Below are 20,360 nucleotides of genomic sequence, written 5' to 3'. Positions count from 1 at the left end.
ATTCACACATAAATACACATGTATATGTGTACATCTACATATATATATAATTGATTTAGTTGTAGATATCCCTAAATCTCAACTTTCAGGTCCAAGACATTAATTTTGTGATTACATAATAAAATAAGATTCTTAGCTGCCTACCTGCAAAGGCTGGCAAAGCTCATCTTATAGCAAGGAATGGAGAGGGCTAACTAAGTTGTGATTGAGTGGAGGATAGTCACAGTTTAATTTTTACTCTTTAATGTTTCCCTTAACATTCAGAAAGGGAATAAATTTTACCAGCCTGAATTCCAGCATAAACTTAAAATTACTAAAGAGATACGTTAAATTGATTACAATTTTAGAATTATCCCCTAGAGAAACAGATATGTGTGATTGAGTAATATATATGGGATATAAATCAAATAACAAAACTCTTTTCAAAAGGACATCCTAGTATTTGGTATTGAGGATTCTGAGAAAAGAAGGAAATAGTAAGTGACTTGCCCAAGATCACACAGTTGGACATCAGATTTGAACTCAGATGTTCTTAATTCCAGGTCTAGCACTATATCTACTATGCCACTGACTGATACTAGGTGTGAAAGTTAGTTAACCTCTCAGGGCCTCAGGGGACTTTGTAGAATTATAAATTACAGAAAATTATAGATCTGCAGCTATAGAGGGAGTTTTTACAGTAAGTATTTTCTAAACCGATGAAATCACAGTTTCAGACCCACTTTCCCCACCAAAACCCCCACAGAATTTATGCATCAAATAAGTGTTCTTCAAAGTAGTCACCTTGGGAAGTCATGTATTTATTCTAATGACATCCATTGCACAAGTCACTTCTAAAATTGTTTATTTTCTAATGCCCTTCATGGTCAGTTTGTAATCCATGCATGAAAATCAGTCACATTTCTTTCTAGAACACCTCTTATTTAGCTTCCCCATGTACCTGAATTTTTTTTTTGAAAAACTTACAACCAATTTTTCAAATAACTTCATTAATCTGATGATTTTCCTCCCATCCATCTCCTAATTTCTGATTACCCAGATATGAACCTATAAATAGCAGCCTGTCCTTTATATCAGTCTTGTCTTTCTCTCCCTCCTTTCTCTTGGTCTGTCTCATTGGGCAATATCACAAGTGATTTGACCTTGAAATGTGATTAGTAAAAGAATCAGGAAGCCTGAACAGAATGATGATAACCTGAAAGTTTCCATTTAACACATGAACACCTTGATAATCTTGAATGCTGCTCTGAGGATATCTTTTGTTGCCATTTAAAAAAATTTTAAATGTGGCGAAGACTGCTGACTGATAACATTTACTAGAAGTAAATTAGAAGGTCTACTTCTCCAAGCTAGAGATGACACCAGGAGAAAAGTACATTACCGCTGTTACACTTGAATTTGTCCTTGCAATCAAGGTCTTCTATGTTGCACAGCTTTGTTGGATAACATCTTTGGGAAGCTACCAGTTGCTCCGCACATGGCTGTCCCCCAAATTGTGAGGGACACAAGAGGGATCTCACTCGAAACTGAAAGAGAAGCAGAGAAGAATGGGAGACTCTGACAACTGCTGCCCAAATCCCTAAACATTGTGTTACTTGTTTGCTGGGGCACTATGATCCCAAAGAATTCTTGCATTTATTAATTCAGAGACTTGGGTTCTTAATCCTGGTCAGGTGAGCGACATTGCAGAACTTAAAGAAAACCATTTTCTAAGTGTGACTTAATTTCTTTATCAGTTAAAATGATGAGAAAAGAGTATAATGAAATGAGAGCTGGGAGACCTGAGTCCCCTGAATAACTACTGAGATTGTCTTTACTTCATATTTTTTTTATGATTTCATGCCTTCCTGTGGAGATAGTAGCCACAGAAAGGCAATGAAAGTCAGAAGAAGAGCCCTGAACATGAAGTTGGAAAGCCTGGGTTCCTGTCCCTGCTCTCCTACCTACTAGCTCTCTGACTATAGGTAAGTCCCTTGCCCTCCTCTGTCACTCAGCTTCCTCATCTACAAAATGAAGGGGTTGGACTAAGTGAACTCTTAGGTCACTTCCTGCTTAGCAAATGGTGATTCCAGTCTCTGTCACTAACTAGCTGTGTTACCTGGGGCAAGTCACCAAACATTTTAGTGCCTCAGTTTACTCATCTGCAAAATGAAAGAATTATAGCTCTAAGATTCTTTTCAGCTCTAAAGTCCTTTGATTATACATTACAACAAGTCATAAATATTTATTGAGTCCTGTAACTATGTATAGTATTATGAAAGATAGTACTAGCTTTTCCCTATCTTGTGAAACCATGAAGTTATAAATGTGAAAAAGACTTCATAATTCTGTGGAAGAAAAGCAGGGGAGAAAACTATGTAAGTACTCTGCCCCGTGTCATAGTACCTACCTGGAAAGTAATTTTTAAAAAAGTGAAGGAGCAACCACAAAATTCTGGGGTGTGCTTACTATAACACCCAATTTGGTCAGTAAAGGTCAATGACCTAGCTCAAATAAGCTTCCAAGTCAGAAAATTTTAAAATCCTGAAATGCAAACACTGCGGCTTTCTAGTACAGAAGGAGAACAGGTCATCATTTTTCTTATTTTCATCTCAACTCAATTTCAGCTGCTGTCATACACTGGCTTCTTTCTTTGTTTTGTTTCTCTCATCTCCTAGAAAAACCTGAAACCAGAAGTGTGACCAGAATATGTCTAATAGTAGTAGCAACAATAGCTAGTATTTATATAGTGCCTACTATGTGCCAATCTCTGTGCTAAGTATTTTATAATTATTATCTCATTTGATCCTCACAACAAACCTGTAAGGTAGGTGCTATTATTATCCTCCCCAGGAAACTGAAGCAGACAAAGGTTAAGTGACTTGCCCAGGGTCACACAGCTAGTAAAGGTCTGAGGCTAGATTTGAACTTAGGTCTTCCTGACTCCCAGTCCAGTTCTCTATCCACTGTGCCACATAGCTCTCTCTCTGATAATAAGGAGATTGGAGGTTTAAAGTATCTAATAAGGACGGACAGCATGGTTTGATAGAACGTTAGTCTTGAAGTCAGGAGATCTGGTTTCAAATTAGTTTTTCCCTTTATTAACAGTCACTTATACTCTGCGTTTCATTGACTTTATTTGTAAAAAGAGGTTAACAATGGTTGCTGTACCTAATTCACAGGGCAGTTGTAAGGAAAATACTTTGCAGATTTATTTGTTTTGGGGAGCAATAGCCAGAATCCCCCATTCTTTTCTGCCTCTCTTTTGTAACTAGATTTGTGATTTCACCTGTGCGGGGAATTCTTCCATGGAGTCATCTTCTCTGACACCTACCTACTTTCAGACCATCTCTACCCCTCTAGAAACTTGACTTTTACCAATGGCTATTCCTACTCTGATAGGTAAGCATTTTGCCCTGTCTTTCCAGGACCCAGGACTCTGTGAAACACATTGCAATCTCTTCATTAGACTTGGTGCAGATTTTTTTATCCCCAGTATTTATCACAGTACGAGATATATAGTAAGCACTCAATAAATGTTCTTTCTCTGTCTCTATGTCTCTCTTTGTCTCTCTCTCTCTGTCTTTCTCTCTGTCCCTCTCTCTCTCTGTCTCTCTGTGTCTGTTTCTCTGTCTGTCTCTGTCTGTCTCTCTATCTCTCTGTGTCCCTCTCTGCCTCTGTCTGTCTGTCTCTTTCTCTTTCACCAACTTATAGTCCTAGATTGGGGTGGAGGGTAATGGGGAGACTGAGAGTTCAAATAATTCCCTGAACTATGACAAATAAAGGTGGTGATAATGATATCTTTGCCATATTCCTAGTCTTATTGGAAAGGTTTCTAGCCTTTGTTTATTAAATAAAATATTGTCTCTGGGTTTTAAGTAGATACTTAAGTAGATGCTTCAAGTAGATACTTAATTAGATGACCATATTAAGGAAAGATCTATTTATTACTGTGCTATCTAATGTTATTGCTGTTTTTTTCTTATAAATGGATATTGAATTTTGTTAAAAGTTTTTTCTAACATCTATTGATATAATCATGTGGCTATAATTTTTGTTATTAACGTGTGTTACTAAGCTTATAATATTCCTTATATTGAACCAATTACGTATTGCTTTTATAAATACAACCTGGTTATTGTCTAGAATCTTTTTTATATGTTATTATAGCCTTTTATTAATATTTCATTTAAGTATTTTTTGTGTTGCTGTTTATTAGGGACATTGGTCTATTGTTTTCTTTCTCTGCTTTGTTTCTTATGATTTAAACATCGAGAATATATTTGTATTATAGTGGGAATTTGGAATAATTCCTTCTTTTTGATTTCTGTAAACATTACATACTATTTGAGTTAATTATTCTTTGAATGTTTGATAGTATTTCCTTGTAAATTCATCTGGTTTGGGGTTTCTTCCCCCTTTGGGAGTTCATTTGTGATTTGTTTAATTTGTGTGTTTTTTACATTAACTTATACATTTAAATATTATTGGTTCTGATAATATGAAAATTTTATATTTTTCGCAAATATTTATCCATTTTCTCTAAGCTTTTATGTTTGTCAGTGCATGATTGGCCAAAATAGATTCTCATAATTTCCTTTTTTAAATCTTCAATTGCTGTGAATTCTTTTTTAAATTTTTAATAAAATTTGGTTTTATTTTCTTTTTTATCAGATATGTTATTTATTTTATTAGTTAAAAATAGTTCATAGTTTTGTTTATCAATTCAATATGGGTGTCTTTTTCCTTTCAATTTTTCATTAATTTTCACAATGTTACATTTGGCATCTGGGTTTTTGATTTGTTGCTTTTCTAGTTTTTGTCATTGTTGAATATACAGTTCATTATTCTGCTCATTCTTCCTTTTATTGCTATCTAGAGGTATTAATTTTCCCTAAGAACTTCTTAATTTATTGTCCATGGTACCTTTAAGCATATTATAATTTCCCTATTTATTGCTTTTGTCTGTATTTTCTGTTGCATTGTCTGAAATGATTATGGCTATGCTTGCTTTTTTTTAGTTCATAAAAGCATAATGGATTTTCCTATATCTCTTATTTTAACTGTCTAAATCTTTATGTTTCAAATGTAAGCAATTCCCTTAACTTCTCTGGGTCTCAGTTTCTTCACCTGTAACATTAAAGGATTATACTCAAAGATTTCTAAGATCGTTTCCAGTTCAAAGTCTTTTATCCAGCATTCCTTTTTAACTCATTTGTTGTCTCATTAATTCTTCATAACTCAACTTCCCTGCAAGGGACAGTCACCTTTGCTATACCCTCTTTACATACCTGTTTTTTAGCACAAGGGTCACATTCAGACCACGGTCCAAAGTCACTCAGTAGGCAGTTGATAGGACACATTTGCTGGTTGCAAGCCCTGGATTCCCGCTTTGAACACAACCTATCACAGTAGTTTTCTTCATAATATTTATCTTTTACTATTTGTCTGCAACCAGGAAAACAAAAACAATAATAACTTTACTTAGACTAACTCTATTCCCTGGGGTACCATCTCTTGGAAATAAAAAAAATAACAATTAACTCTTTTGTCTCATGTAGTTTTCATTTATGATTTCTTGAAATATAGCTCTGAAAAACCAGGGTTTAATAAAGTCCCTTGGGATTCAAATGAAGCTACTTGCCTATGCCTTTAAACCCAAATTACTCTAGATCTTACTGTTAGGCCAATAACAGGTTCTAGCACAAGCCTCACTTGCTCATTGTTTGGGTTTTGACAGTTCAGAGTGAGTGTAAATAGTAATTATTTTTGTTCTGGCCAGAAATTCTGGCCAGGATCTTCCCCTCCCATAATGACTCTTCTGTGAAGGCAAACTAGCCCATCTTTTACCTTCATTCTCACCTAGTCTTTAATTACTGAATGGATGTTGCTTCAAACAAACTAAAACTTGGGAAAGACCAAGCTTAAAAAGGCCAAGTTTCCTACTGCATCTACAGCCATCACCAGTTGTCCTAATCTGTGTCTTGCCACTGGACTTAGATGACCCTGGAGAAGAGAGTGAGGCTGATGACTTTGCACAGCTTTGCCTCCCTTAAGCCCAATTAACTTACAAGGCAAGACATCGCCCTCCTGAAATCATTGGTCCTCTTCAAGAACCAATGCTGTGCCAGTATATGATTCATACTAAACTCTTTTGGAGAACTTCAGAAGGATGAGCTAGAACAACAAACAACAATCTCTTAGAGGAGATGGCAATCAACTCTCATTGCTGTTAAGAAAAAGGGAAGTATATGAAGGAAGGAGGTAAGAGGATTGAATAAATGGATCCCATGGCCATCTACTTAAACAATGGCATTTCTGTAGAGGAGTTAAGAGGACAATGATAGAACAAATGGAATGGAAAGTTACGTCTTCTTAGGTTGTAAAAGATCTGTGGGTAGCACATGTCAAGAGAAAGATATTTGAGTTTTAGTGAACAGAAGTTTATGAATTCCAGTTTCCTTAGGAATTATTGTGTAACCTTAGACAGGGCAGATGAGAGTCTCCTTTGAGCTAAGTCTTAGTTTCCTTATGTAAGAAATAGAGATAAAGGCACGAACTTGCCTGAATATAATATTTATCCCTTCCATTGGTTCAGATCTTGTCTTTTTCCAAAATTCTCTCATCTACAGATGTTAGGGAACCAATATTAATTTGAATCTCTACTCTACCACTTACTAATTATGCAATCATGGGTAGACCATTTGATCTTTCTGAAATTTCAATATTGATAAAGCAAGGATGATAATGCTTGAACTATCAATCTCACAGAATTAAAAATATTTATTAAGCACATTTGTTATGCAGAGCTCTTCTCTAGTTACTAAGGAAGAGACAAAGTATAGATAATTCATGGTTTCTACTCTTATGGAGCTGACTGTCTAAGAGAATGAGATATAAATATAGCAATAATTCACAAATATTAGTTAATATTAAAAATAAGAGAGGTACAGATGATATGGAGTATCAGGCAAGCAAGCAACAAGAATTTCTATTTAAGAAAGTAGGCATTTAGCCTACTAAAGTCTAGATACCATGTCAAAATCCAGAAATACAACAAAACCAAAATAATGTCCTTTGTCAATGAATTTACATTCTAATCAAGTAGACAATATGTACATTTATGGGTATATATGACACATCTAAAAATAATTAGCATTACTATAGTGCTTACTATGGCTAAGTGCCTTACAAATGTTGTTTTATTTGATCCTCATAAAAACCCTGGGAGGTGGGTGCTGTTTCTTTCTCCATTTTACATTTGAAGAAACATTTACATTTGAGTCAAACAAATATTAAGTCACTCGCCCAAGATCATTTAGCCAGTAAGTGTCTGAGGCTGGGTATGAATTCAAGTTTTCCTGACTCCAGGCTGAGTGCTTTATCACTGTCCCTGGACAAATCAGATACAAGGTAACCTTGGAGGGGAATTTCTTCAAAGTTGCACTTGGTCTGAGTTGTGAAGGAAATTAAGAGTTCTAGGAATAGGGGAGTTGAGGAGGAAGAGTATTCCACGTACAGAAGAGAGTTAATGCAAAGCCATGGAGATGGGAGATTGAGAATCAATCATGAAGAACAACAAATAGACCACTGTGGCTAAATGACAGAGAACATGGAGGGCAGTAATGTGTTAGATGGCTAGCAAAGTAAGAAGAGGCCAAATTGTGAACATGTGTGAACATCAAGCAGAGAAGCTTATATTTAATCTTACAGGTAATAGGTAACTGCTAGAAGCTATTGAGGGCAGCTAGGTAGTACAGTGGGTAGAGCACTGGACTTGGAACCAGGACGACTTCTCTTCCTGAGTTCAAATCCAGTCTCAGACACTTACTAGCTGGGTGACCTTAGGGAATTCATCTAACCCTGTTTGCCTTAGTTTCCTCATCTATAAAATAAGGTGGAGAAAGAAATGGCAAATCACTCTAGTATCTTTGCCAAGAATATCCCAAATGGGGTCATGAAGAGTGGAACGTGACTGAAACAGCTGAACCAACAAGCAAAGAGTCGATTGAATAAAGGAACCAAATAGTTAAAACTGCTCTTTAGGGGTTTAAGGAGTAGGTAGGAATTCACTTAATGGGAGGAGAGCTCTCATATAGTACTGTGTAGAAATAGATATGGAGGATATTATAATTCCTTGATTCTCAGCATAGCCCTATAAGGTGGGTAGGCTAGTATTTCTATTGTGTAGATGGGAGAAAGGAACTGGGGTTCAGAAAGATTAAATCTCTTGCTGGTGACTAGGAGCTGATTTCTTTTCATCTCAAACTTGGGACCACTGTTCTACACTGCTTTGGAGAGTTACTTCTAAGGAGGACCATGTAAGTTGGTGAACCATTGTCTGCTTGTCTGTGTCACAGTGTGATCTGGAAATGCTCTCCCTTCCTCAAGTAACTGAGGGCTCAGACAATGAGACTTTCACCATCTCAGACTATTAGGCCACAATTTAGGATTTTACTGTTACAAAATTCCTAAGTTATCTCTAGTAAATGATTTAAATAGAAAAAAGATTACAGTACTCAGGACTGTAAGAGCTGTTAAGTAATAAAGCTCTTGGCACTTCAAGGCTAACAAGCTGAAAACTATTGCCCAAGATAATTAGGAGAGTTGTGTCTTAGTTTGTGACTGTCACCAGTTTGCTATGTGACCTAGGGAAAGTCACTTAGTCTCTATTGACTTTACTTTCTTCATCTGTAAAATGAAATTATTGAATTAGATAATCTTTAAAAGTTCCATCTGATAATAATTCATAATAATAACAATAATGAAGAAAAGGAGGAGAAGGAAAAGGAGAAGAACAAGAACAAAAAGAAGGAGGAGAAGAAGAAGGAGAATAAGAAGGAGAAGGAGAAGAAGGAGAAGAAGAAAGAGAAGAAGGAGAAGGAGAATAAGAAGGAGAAGGAGAATAAGGAGAAGGAGAAGAAGAAGAAGGAGAAGAAGAAAAAGAAGAAGAAGAAGGAGAAGAAGAAGAAGGAGAAGAAGAAGAAGGAGCAGAAGAAAAAGAAGAAGAAGAAGGAGAAGAAGAAGGAGAAGAAGAAGGAGAAGAAGAAGAAGGAGAAGGAGAAGAAGAAGAAGAAGGAGAAGAAGAAGGAGAAGAAGGAGAAGGAGAATAAGAAGGAGAAGGAGAAAAAGAAGAAGGAGAAGAAGAATAAGGAGAAGAAGAAGAAGGAGAAGAAGAAGAAGAAGGAGAAGAAGAAGAAGAAGGAGAAGAAGGAGGAGAATAAGAAGGAGAAGGAGAAAAAGGAGAAGAAGGAGAAGAAGGAGAAGGAGAATAAGAAGGAGAAGAAGAATAAGAAGGAGAAGGAGAAAAAGGAGAAGAAGGAGAAGGAGAATAAGAAGGAGAAGGAGAATAAGAAGGAGAAGGAGAAAAAGGAGAAGAAGGAGAAGAAGGAGAAGGAGAAAAAGGAGAAGGAGGAGAAAAAGGAGAAGAAGAAGGATAAGGTGAAGAAGAAAGAGAAGAAAAAGGAGAAGAAGTTAATTTGCTTGGGGAATTGCTTTTTAGGGATAACAAAATGGTAAAGTTGATCAGCCTTAGGTCATAGCCCAGTGCCTTTCACAGAATAGGCATATAATAAATGTTCAATTGAACTGAACTGAATCAATGAATGGACTTTTGTGGTGAGTATTCATTTTGTGGGTTCATCATCCTCCCGTTTCCTCGTCATTCAACAGGATTTCTCATTATTGGCTTCAGTTTTCATGGACTCCCAAAGAAAGAAGAAAGAGTCCAACAGTTACACCCACCGTTCTCTCCTCTGGGTTCCATAACTGCAGGAACTTGAGCAGCTGGACCATGCAGTCCATGGGTACCGTTCACAGTAACAGGCCTGGGTCCCACAAATCAGGGCGCTCAGCAGGACAGAGTACAATAAGATGTTCTGGTCCATACTCCAGGAGCGCTCACCTCCTGACATTGGATAACATAATACAATGAACAGGAGTCAGTCAGCTAGCATTTACTAAGTAACCACTGTGTGCCAAGAACTCTGAAGAGTCTGAAGTATAGAGAGGTTAAATAATAATAATACTGATAACATTTCTAAAACACCATATGGTAGACACTGGACTAAGCACTTTACAATTATTATCTCATTTGATCCTCATAACAAACCTGGGAGGTAGGTGCAATTACTATCTTCATTTCATAGAAAAGGAAACTGAGCAAACAAGGTTAAGTGACTTGTCCAGGGTCACACAGCTAGTAAGTGTTTGTGATCAGATTTGAACTGAGGTCTTCTAGTCTCCAGGTCCAGAGCTCTATCCACTGCATCATCTAGCTACATTTCCATCTTACTTGCAAGTTGGGACTTTTTTTTAAAAATAATTAATTTAACTTTTAACATTCATTTTCACAAAATTTTGGGTTCCAAATTTTCTCCCCATTTCTCCCCTCCCCCCACCCCAAAACACCGAGCCTTCTAATTGCCACTCTCACCAATCTGCCCTCTCTTCTAACATCCCTCCCTTCCCTTGCCCCCATCTTCTCTTTTGTCCGGTAGGGCCAGATAACTTTCTATACCCCACTACCTGTATTTCGTATTTCCTAGTAGCAAGAACAGTACTTGACAGTTGTTCCTAAAACTTTAAGTTCCAACTTCTCTTCATCCCTCCCTCCCCACCCATACCCTTTGGGAAGGCAAGCAATTCAATATAGGCCATATCTGTGTAATTTCACAAATGACTTCCATGATAGTAGTGTTGTGTAAGACTAACTATATTTCCCTCCATCCTATCCTGCCACCATTGCTTTCTTTTGATCCTCTTTTGAGGATCTCTCTTTTGATCCTGTCCCTCCCCAAGAGTGCTGACTTCAAATTGCTCCCTCCTCCCATTGCCCTCCCTTCCATCATTCCCCCTACCCTGCTTATCTCCTTGTCCCCCACTTTCCTGTATCGTAAGATAGCTTTTCATACCAAAATGAGTGTGCATTTTATTCCTTCCTTTAGTTGAATGGGATGAGAATAAACTTCATGTTTTTCTCTCACCTCCCCTCTTTTTCCCTCCACCAAAAAGTCTTTTGCCTGCCTCTTTTATGAGAGATAATTTGCCCCATTCCATTTCTCCCTTTCTCCTCCCAATATATTGCTCTCTCACCACTTAATTTCATTTTTTTATGATATGATCCCATCCTATTCCATTCACTCTGTGCTCTCTGTCTCTGTGTATGTGTGTGTGTGTGTGTGTGCATATGTGTGTGTGTATGTAATCCCACCAACTACCCAGATACTGAAAAGTTTCAAGAGTTACAAATATTGTCTTTCTATGTAGGAATGTAAACAGTTCAACTTTAGTAAAGTCCCTTATGACTTCTCTTTGCTGTCTACCTTTTCATGCTTCTCTTCATTCTTGTGTTTGAAAGTCAAATTTTTTTTTCAGCTCTGGTCTTTTCATCAAGAATGCTTGAAAGTCCTCTGTATCATTGAAAGACCATTTTTTCCCCTGAAGTATTTTACTCAGTTTTGCTGGGTAGGTGATTCTTGGTTTTAGTCCTAGTTCCTTTGACTTCTGGAATATCCTATTCCATGCCCTTCGATCCCTTAATGTAGAAGCTGCTAGATTTTGTGTTACCCTGATTGTATTTCCACAATACTTGAATTGTTTCTTTCTAGCTGCTTGCAATATTTTCTCCTTGACCTGGGAACTCTGGATTTTGGCCACAATATTCCTAGGAGTTTCTCTTTTTGGATCTCTTTCAGGCAGTGATTGGTGGATTCCTTGAATACTTATTTTGCCCTCTGGTTCTAAAATATCAGGGCAGTTTTCCTTGATAATTTCATGAAAGATGATGTCTAGGCTCTTTTTTTGATCATGGCTTTCAGGTAGTCCCATAATTTTTAAATTTTCTCTCCTGGATCTATTTTCCAGGTCAGTTGTTTTTCCAATGAGATATTTCACATTATCTTCCATTTTTTCATTCTTTTGGTTTTGTTTTGTGATTTCTTGGTTTCTCATAAAGTCATTAGCCTCCATCTGTTCCATTCTAATTTTGAAAGAACTATTTTCTTCAGTGAGCTTTTGAATCTCCTTTTCCATTTGGTTAATTCTGCTTTTGAAAGCATTCTTCTCCTCATTGGCTTTTTGAACCTCTTTTGCCAATTGAGTTAGCCTATTTTTCAAGGTGTTATTTTCTTCAGCATTTTTTTGGGTCTCCTTTTTTTAGCAAGGTATTGACCTGCTTTTCATGCTTTTCCTGCATCTCTCTCATTTCTCTTCCCAGTTTTTCTTCCACCTGTCTAACTTGATTTTCAAAATCCTTTTTGAGCTCTTCCATGGCCTGAGCCCATTGAATACTTATTTTGGGTGTTTGGGATACAGAAGCCTTGACTTTTATGTCTTTTCCTGATGATAAGCATTGTTCTTCCTCATCAGAAAGGATGGGAGGAGATATCTGTTCACTAAGAAAGTAACCTTCTATGGTCTTATTTTTTTTTTCCCTTTTCTGGGCATTTTCCCAGCCAGTTATTTGACTTCTGAGTTTCCTTTCCACACCCACCTTGCTACCAGATCCACCCAGCTAGTGCTTGGGGGCTGAGATTCATATGCTGCTTCCCAGCCTTAGGGCTTTGGCAGGGTGGGGCTGCTATTCAGTGTGAGATTAAGTTCAGGTGCTCAGGTGGGGGCAGGGCCACCACTTGGGGCTCAGTTTCCTCAGGGGGTTTATGTGGAGACCTTCAACAATGGATTCTGCCTGCCTGCTTTGGGAGCCCCTGTCTGCTGCTGCCTCCTGAGGGGACCTGAGTTATGGAGATGCCCTGCTACCCTCTCAGCAAGCTGAAAAGACCCTCTCACTGACCCTTGGTGCCTGTGGGTGGAGGGATCTGCGTGGCCCCTGGAGATTCTGCCCCTGAAGCCTGCTCATATCTGCTCCTCTCGGTGCCACACAGCCAAGGTAGGGCTGGGCTCTGCTCTGGGTCTGGTGCACGAGGGACCTTTTGGGTCAGTTTTTCAGGTCTCTCTGGAACAGAAATCTTGTCCACTCCCTTGTTCTGTGGCTTCTGCTGCTCCAGAATTTGTTGGGAGTTCTTCTTTACAGGTATTTTATGGCCTGTGGGTTTGGAGCTAGCATATGTGTATCTTTCTACTCCACCATCTTGGCTCCTGCCCTCGGGACTTTCAATATATGTTGTTTGCCCCATTAAAATGTGAGCTACTTCAGAATGGGACTGTCTTACTTTTCTAATTGTGTCCCCACTTAGTACAGTGCTTTGCACATACTAAGTAGTTAATGAATCTATTTTCACTTGTTCATTCTCAGTCACAGAACTAAATTTGATCCTGGAAGGTTGCTAATCGATCTCCTCCAGGGAAGATAACACCCACACCAGCACTACTATATTTTTGAAGCTCTTCCCATAGAAGGCCTACATATATAGTGTGTCAACTAGTTCTAAGATTTTTACTCTGAGTTTTTGAGCTCAATATTTACTGTCAGAGGAGGCAAAGGTTACTCTGAACTTCATGGAATAAACTACAGGGCTTGCAAAACTTTTATGCCTTTTTTTTGGTTCTTTTGCAAACATTTGAGGTTGGATGACCCCAAGTACAACTGTGTGGGTTGCTGAATTCACATTTTGAGCAAATTAAGGAGGAGTAGCAAAGGTTACTACCTTCTGGAACATATCTCTTACCAGTTAGCCTAGGGCCTAAGCACAGTGAGAATCCACTCATTCCATTTGGCAGAGGAAAGATCAAAAACGTTCTTTACTTTTACATTTTTTTAGCACAGGGCTTGACACATATTAAGAGCTGGACAAATGCTCCCTCCACCCCCAAATTGAAGTCAGAAAGATTCATCTTCCTCCGTTTAAATCCAGCCTCAGACGTTTGCTAGCTGTGTGATCTTGGAAGTCACTTAATCTGTTTGCCTCAGTTTCCTCATCTGTAAAATGAGTTGGAGAAGGAAACGGCAAACCACTTCAGTATCTTTGCCCTAGATGGGGTCACAAAGAGCCTGAACGGACAAAACAACAATAAAAATTCTTTTGTTATCCATTCATATAGAGTTCAAGAGAAGAGATAGGATAAAATTAGGCTATTCAGGTAAGTTGGAACCAGATTATGGAGGACCCTGGATGTTAGGCCAAGGAGTTTTTATTTTATCCTTAAGGCAATGAAGAGTCACTGGGTTTTTGAAGCACTGGACCCTAAATGTCACCTGAATACTAACTTCAACAGCAATGAATGAAACATAAACAAATCACCTTAAAGTTATATATGGAGTTAGTTAAGAGAGGTAGCATGTCATAGTAAGTGGACAGGCAGCCTTGGAGTCAAAATGACCTGAGTTCACGTCCCATATATGATACCTATTGGCTGTATGACCTTGGGAAAATAACTTGCCTTTTTAGTGTTGTAGGCAACAGTCTAAGATTAGAATTTGCAGAGAAAGTGATGAGTTGCATTCTGAATCTAGAAGTTATCTAATTCAGGAACAATGGTAGAATCCATTTGACCATAGTTTATGTGTCTAGAATTGATAGGGAAAGAGCAGGACACAGGGTTATGGGGCGGCAAGGCAGTAGGCAAGGGGATAGGAAGAGAAAAGTGAGTAAAGTGAGGTATGGTGGTCAGGGCCTTTCTGAAATAGGGGTCCAGGAGGAACAGTCACTAATCAGGAGATGAAGACTCTAGGTAGAGGTTTCTCCAGGGCAAAAAGGTGGTTGTCAAGGGGGGACATGGCCAAACTGTACTAGTCACTTCCCTTCCAAAGCTAACAGTTGTCATTTCCTGCTTCTGTCCTGTCCTTCATACTTGAAATTTATTCCTCCACAATTTTATCTGATAGAATTCTTCTCTTTTCAAGGTGTAATTCAGTTGCTGTTCTGTCATTTCTAATTCTTTATGACCCTCTTTGGTGTTTTCTTGCAAAGTTCCCAGAATAGTTTACCTCTCTAACTCACTTGATAGATGATGAACTGAAGTAAACAGAGTTAAGTAACCTGTCTAGGACCACACAGCTAGTAAATGTCAGAGGTGGAATTTGAACTCATGCAGATGACTCCAGGTCCAGCTCTCTATCCACTAGCTGTATAGAAGATCTAATTCAAGAGTTCCCTTTTCCATAAAGCCTTCTCTGAGCTTCCCAGATGAAAGTGATTTCTAATTCAGACTTTTATACTACTTTGTTTAGGCCTCTTTGTATTTATCACACTTTGCCTAGCATCATACTTGTTTTTGTATGTAGTTTGTCTCTATTCAATTGCAAGTTCCATTAGAGCAGGGACTGCCACTTATTGAATTTTGTGTCCTTAACACCTGGCAGAAGTGTCACATACCAAGGAGATATTTATTAGCTACAATGCATTGTGTGTGTGTGTGTGTGTGTGTATTTCTTTAAGGTTTGCAAAGCATTTTGCTTACCCTATGTCATTTGATCATGGCACTACACTGTGGCATAGGTGCTACAATTATCTCATTTTGTAGATGAGGAACCTGAGGCAGATGGAAGTTGAGTAACTTGGCCAGGGCCACACAGCTAGTAAGGCAGGATTTGAATTCAGGCCTTCTTTACTTCAAGTCTGGCATTCAATCCATTATACCTCTTAGTTGTTTAATTATTAAACATTTTATAAATATTGAATTGAATACTTATATAATTAAATTAAAATTTTAATAAATGTTTGGTTTAAAGAACCTAAAATAAAGGGAGGAAAGTTTCTCTCTTGTAACACCAGAGGGTACATAGTTACTTGTTAAAGTAGAAATGAGAACATTCCTAAAGGCAATACATAAACATCTCCAAAATGCAACCAGATCTATTAATAAATCTAATAGTTATGTCACTTTGAAAAATGCCTCTTAATTATATGCCTGAATAATCTAAACCCTCTGTGTTAGAAAAAGGCCAATACGTAGAACCTCCTTTCAAGGAGTTTATAATGAATGAGGCATGTCTAATCTCACATAGAAAAGAAGGTAACTAACAAAAAAAACCTACCAAGTTGTGTAAAATTGAGTGAGATCTTCAACCTCTATTTTTTCTTACTTCCATCCCTTAGAGTAGGCAGCAAGTTGCTAAGAAAATATGTCTATCAAGAGATATTAGGCTATCAGAAATAATAACATTTTCTGACCAAGGACTTATAGAATCCCCAAAACACAGAGAAACAGATCATAAAGGCAAAAGTAACCAGATGTAGCCCAATTCAAGAATCATGTCAGAATAACTTATCAGGCCTAAAGAATTTTCTACAGAATTTTCTGATAGAGTGTTCTGTGACTGTGGTGCCTACACTTTATTAAGGCTAATTATTAATCAGTTAGTCTGTCAATCAACAAATGCCTTAAACTGATTCTATACTATGATGATGATGATGATGATGATGATGAAGAAAATAGTTGGCATTTATATAGTGAAGCATTTAGGTAGTGCAGTGGATAGAGCGTCTGGCCTAGAGTTAGGAAGACTTGAGCTCAAATCTGGCCTCAGATACTTACTAGTTGTGTGACCTTGGAGGAGTCACTTAATCCTATTTCTCAGTTTTCTCATCTATAGAATGAGCTGGAGAAGGAAATGGCAAATCACTCCAGTTTCTTTGCCAAGAAAACCCCAAATGGGGTCATGAAGAGCTCGACACAACTGAACAACAATTACAAACATGCATATATATATTTTACACACACATGTGTCTTTGTGTGTATATTACTTTACAAATATCTCATTTTATCCTTTCAGTAACCCTGGGAAGGAGGTATAATGGTAATTTAAACAGGAAGATCTTTCCCATCCATTAATAGGCCCATGTGAACTGCTTACATCACATGGAAGACTGAGTTACATGAATAGAAAGCGATGGAGCAGGAAGGGTACAACAGAAAGAGGCAGAGCTAGAGCAGAGCTGAAAGGACATTTTGTCAGAGAGCAGTCAGAGCTAGGAAGGATGCAGGCAAGCAGGCAGCTGGCTAGAGTGAGTAGAAAGGGCTTGTTTGTGATTTGTTTAAGGGAGCTAGTTTGTGGGAAGTCTAGCAGGGGGAGGTTAGGGGGTGGTGTTACCCTCTGCATTGTTACTGTTCATAGATTTTTGTTACTATGATGGATTTGGTTTTCCGGTGTCTGAATAAACGTTTTGATTCTGTCTTCTATGTGGAGAGTCTGTGGTATTTCATGATTCAGAATTGCACTGAGATATTCATGGCCTCTGTGGGTGCTATGAATATTGCTTTGGTGCTACAGGAGGTGCTATTATTTTTTCCATTTCACAGATGAGGAAACAGAGGCAGATGAAGAGTAAATGACTTGCCAGAGTCACATAGTCAGTAAATATCTAGGACAGGATTTGAACTCAAGTCTTCCTGAGTCCAGATCCAGTGCTCTCTCTACTTCCCTTCCCTACCAGCCTCAAGAGATGGTATTTATATAGAGCTTTAAGATATGTGAAATCACTGGATCCTCACAACAGCCTTGGGAGGTAGGTGCTGTTAGTGTTATTTTACAGATGAGGAAATAGAGACAGATGTTAGCTAGTAATCGTAACAACTAACATTTATATGGTAGCTACTATTTGCCACATGCAGTTTTAAGCACTTTGCAGTCATGATCTCATTTGATCCTTACAATAACTCTGGGAGGAAAGTACTATAATTATTCTCATTTTATAGATGAAAAAACTGAGGCAAACAGAAGTTAAGTGACTTGTCCAGGATCCCACGGCTACTAAGTATGTGAGGTAGGATTTGAACTCAGGCCTTCCTGATTCCATATCCAGCGCTCTATCCAACGTACCACCTAGCTGCTGAGTTATCCTTCTGCCATCCAGTGGTCATGCTACATTTGACCAAGTATAAAAAGTATCTAAAAAAATTAGCCCCCCCCCCTTTTTTATCTGCCTTCCAAAATGAATTCATTGTGCAGGAAGAAAATGATATTTGCTAGTTTGCCTTCCCTCTGTTTCCTGAAGGGAAAATAACAGGGAGCTTTCAGGTAGTTTATGATGTACAAGCAGAAAAAGCTGATTTTTAAAAAAACATCTTGTGGAACTAGTCTTTACATTGTTTGCAGCAACCAAAACTGGAAAATAGGTCATATGACCCCAGCACTTGCTAACAGCTTTTACAAAACAATGGAGTAATTACGAAAAAACAGGCATATCTGGTGCCAATTATTATATAAAAATTTCGCAAACAGAAACCTTATACAATGTTCTTCTTTCTAGTCTGACTATTATTTTTCTTAGATAATTTATGAGATGCTACAAATTAGTGTTAACTTCAAAATTTCTGACTTGATGGGGTGCTAATAAAATAACTAACTAGGAAGTATCTTCTTATATAATGTCTTATATGAAAATAAGAGATTTTTTTTATTAAAAGCAAGATATTTTCCCCCAGCTACAAGTGTTTAATACTATAGTTCAGCAAACCATGAAAAAGATTAAATTCTTCACTTATTCCTCTCAAACAGCTCTAAACATTTGATTTATCTCAAGTTTCACAGAGCACTTTGCATGCACACTGACAAATGGTGCTTAGAGCAACAGGCTGATCCCATCGTCCTTCATCTGAGCAGGAGGTGAAATGAGTACAAAGCAAAGAAAACTTGGCTAGAATATTCAGATTTTTACAGAATTCATGTAACATCAACCGTCCTCAGTTTGCCATCCCCAATTCTCTTGAGTTCTTTACCAGATCCTGAAGACAGGTTTCCATGCTGCCTCAGCTCTAAAAAGTAGTAGGGAAACAGAAATCTGTGCAACATTTTTTTTAATATTTATTCCCACGACCACAAAGTAGCTCCTAAGATGGGCTATAGTGCAGGTTTTAAGTTGTCCCAGTCCTGGTGCTCACAGCATTTAGAGTTGAAGGAAATTTAGAAGGCAACTAGTCTTAGCTTTCACTTTATAGCTGAAGAAACTGAGGCCCGGACAGATCTATTACTTGGCACAGGTCAGACAATGTGTAAATAACAGAGCTTGAATTTCAACCTGACACCCAGCCTGATTTTCCACTCCACTGTGGTAAGATATTTGTGAGTAGAACTGAGACTTTGTTTTCTTGGTTTTTTCCCTCTGTGATAAGGATCTGGTAAATGTTGTCAAGGATGACAACTGCAGGTCCAGGCTTTGGGGAAAAATCTGAGATTAAGCAATTTGTGTGTCTTTTGTTTGGAACCCCAGGTCAATCTGGCACCACAGTTTAAATGTGATGCTTTGCACAGTAACATTTTTAAAAAACCATCCCGCACCTTAGAAGGCTGAGGAACTTACCTGATATTTTCTCTGATTTAAGGCAAGTCCTTCTTTCTTATTTTATAGAAATGTCCAAAGTGGCAGTTACAGGCAGCTACGTGTCCTCATCCACAAAAAGGTTAGAGGTCCCCTGATGATCTTATGACTTATAACATTTCACAAGATCGAAAGTGAAAGAATCCTCAGTGCCACTCACCTCTAGGCAGAGTCCTGTGTCTGAGAAAACTCTAATGCTCAGGGCTTATGTAATGATCAAAATAGCCATGACCGACTGCTAGTTAATATCCTCTAATTTCATCACTGAAGGTACAATCCTTACCAAGAGGGTTGTCAAAATGGTCAACTGATTCCCTGCAGCTCTTTAAAATGATCCACTCCAAATGCAGAAGTGACTCAAACTGCTCATGGCATGGTCAGGGATACGACTCAACTGATGCTTGAATTATTCTGTCTTTCTGGGAGACTGATCTGAGTGAAATACAATATTATTGAAAAAGTTACAGATAATGATAGCTGACATTAATAGAGTGTTTAGTATCCCTCATCTCATCTGGTCCTTATGACAATTCTGTGTCACTGTCATGCTATAAGGACGGCCCAGTAAAAGTATATTTTGTATGGAAATTTGAAATAATGAAGGAAAGGTGCTTTGGGAACAAGTAAAAATACTTGAAAGGAAGGTGAGTCAAAAAGAAGACAAATTATCAGGGAAAGTATCAAGGAAAGCAAACCTAGCTCCTACTAACTTCTGCAAATTCTTATCTGATCACATGTCTATCAGTCCATGTGGACCCTCTCTCCATGGTTATGCAAGACACAGTTGTGCTTTCAGTAATGGACTCAGACAATTCCACAGGGTATTTATCTGATGGATTTTATAGTTACAATCAATTGAGAGCTATTTGTTGAGCTTGTGCCCAAGACCATAGTAACCTTTCCCTTCTGAGCTTTTCAAGAAAACAAAAATGGAGCAGCAGTGGCTTCTTGGCCCTAGCACTCACAGTCACTCAATAATTATTTATTAAGAGCCACCACGTACCAGGCATTGTGTTAAGAATTGAGGATACAAGAAGAGATGAAAAGACAGTCCTTGCTCTCAAGTTCACAGACAGACTCATGGGAGAAACAATGTGAAAAAAAAACCCAACTATGTAGAAAGAAGACCTAGCCAGAAAAAACTGGAGATATCTGATAGAG

General features: G+C 38.0%; 1 protein-coding gene across 1 annotated transcript in view; it reads right to left on the bottom strand.

Moving 5' to 3' along the window:
* C6 (complement C6) overlaps positions 1–19,326 on the bottom strand; it is a 79,101-nt gene extending 59,775 nt beyond the window's left edge. Inside the window, exons 1-4 of the mRNA XM_072605739.1 lie at positions 19,182–19,326; positions 9,724–9,886; positions 5,271–5,427; positions 1,382–1,526 (exon numbers count right to left, since the gene is read on the bottom strand). Of these exons, the coding sequence (XP_072461840.1) occupies positions 1,382–1,526; positions 5,271–5,427; positions 9,724–9,866 (445 nt within the window). The 5' untranslated portion in view covers positions 9,867–9,886; positions 19,182–19,326. The remainder of the gene's footprint in view (positions 1–1,381; positions 1,527–5,270; positions 5,428–9,723; positions 9,887–19,181) is intronic.
* Positions 19,327–20,360: the final 1,034 nt, after the last annotated feature.

The sequence above is a fragment of the Notamacropus eugenii genome, chromosome 4, assembly GCF_028372415.1.
Source record: "Notamacropus eugenii isolate mMacEug1 chromosome 4, mMacEug1.pri_v2, whole genome shotgun sequence".
Classification (NCBI taxonomy): domain Eukaryota; kingdom Metazoa; phylum Chordata; class Mammalia; order Diprotodontia; family Macropodidae; genus Notamacropus; species Notamacropus eugenii.
Note: the sequence above shows the minus strand (reverse complement) of the source record. Positions and strands in the feature narration are given on the sequence as shown.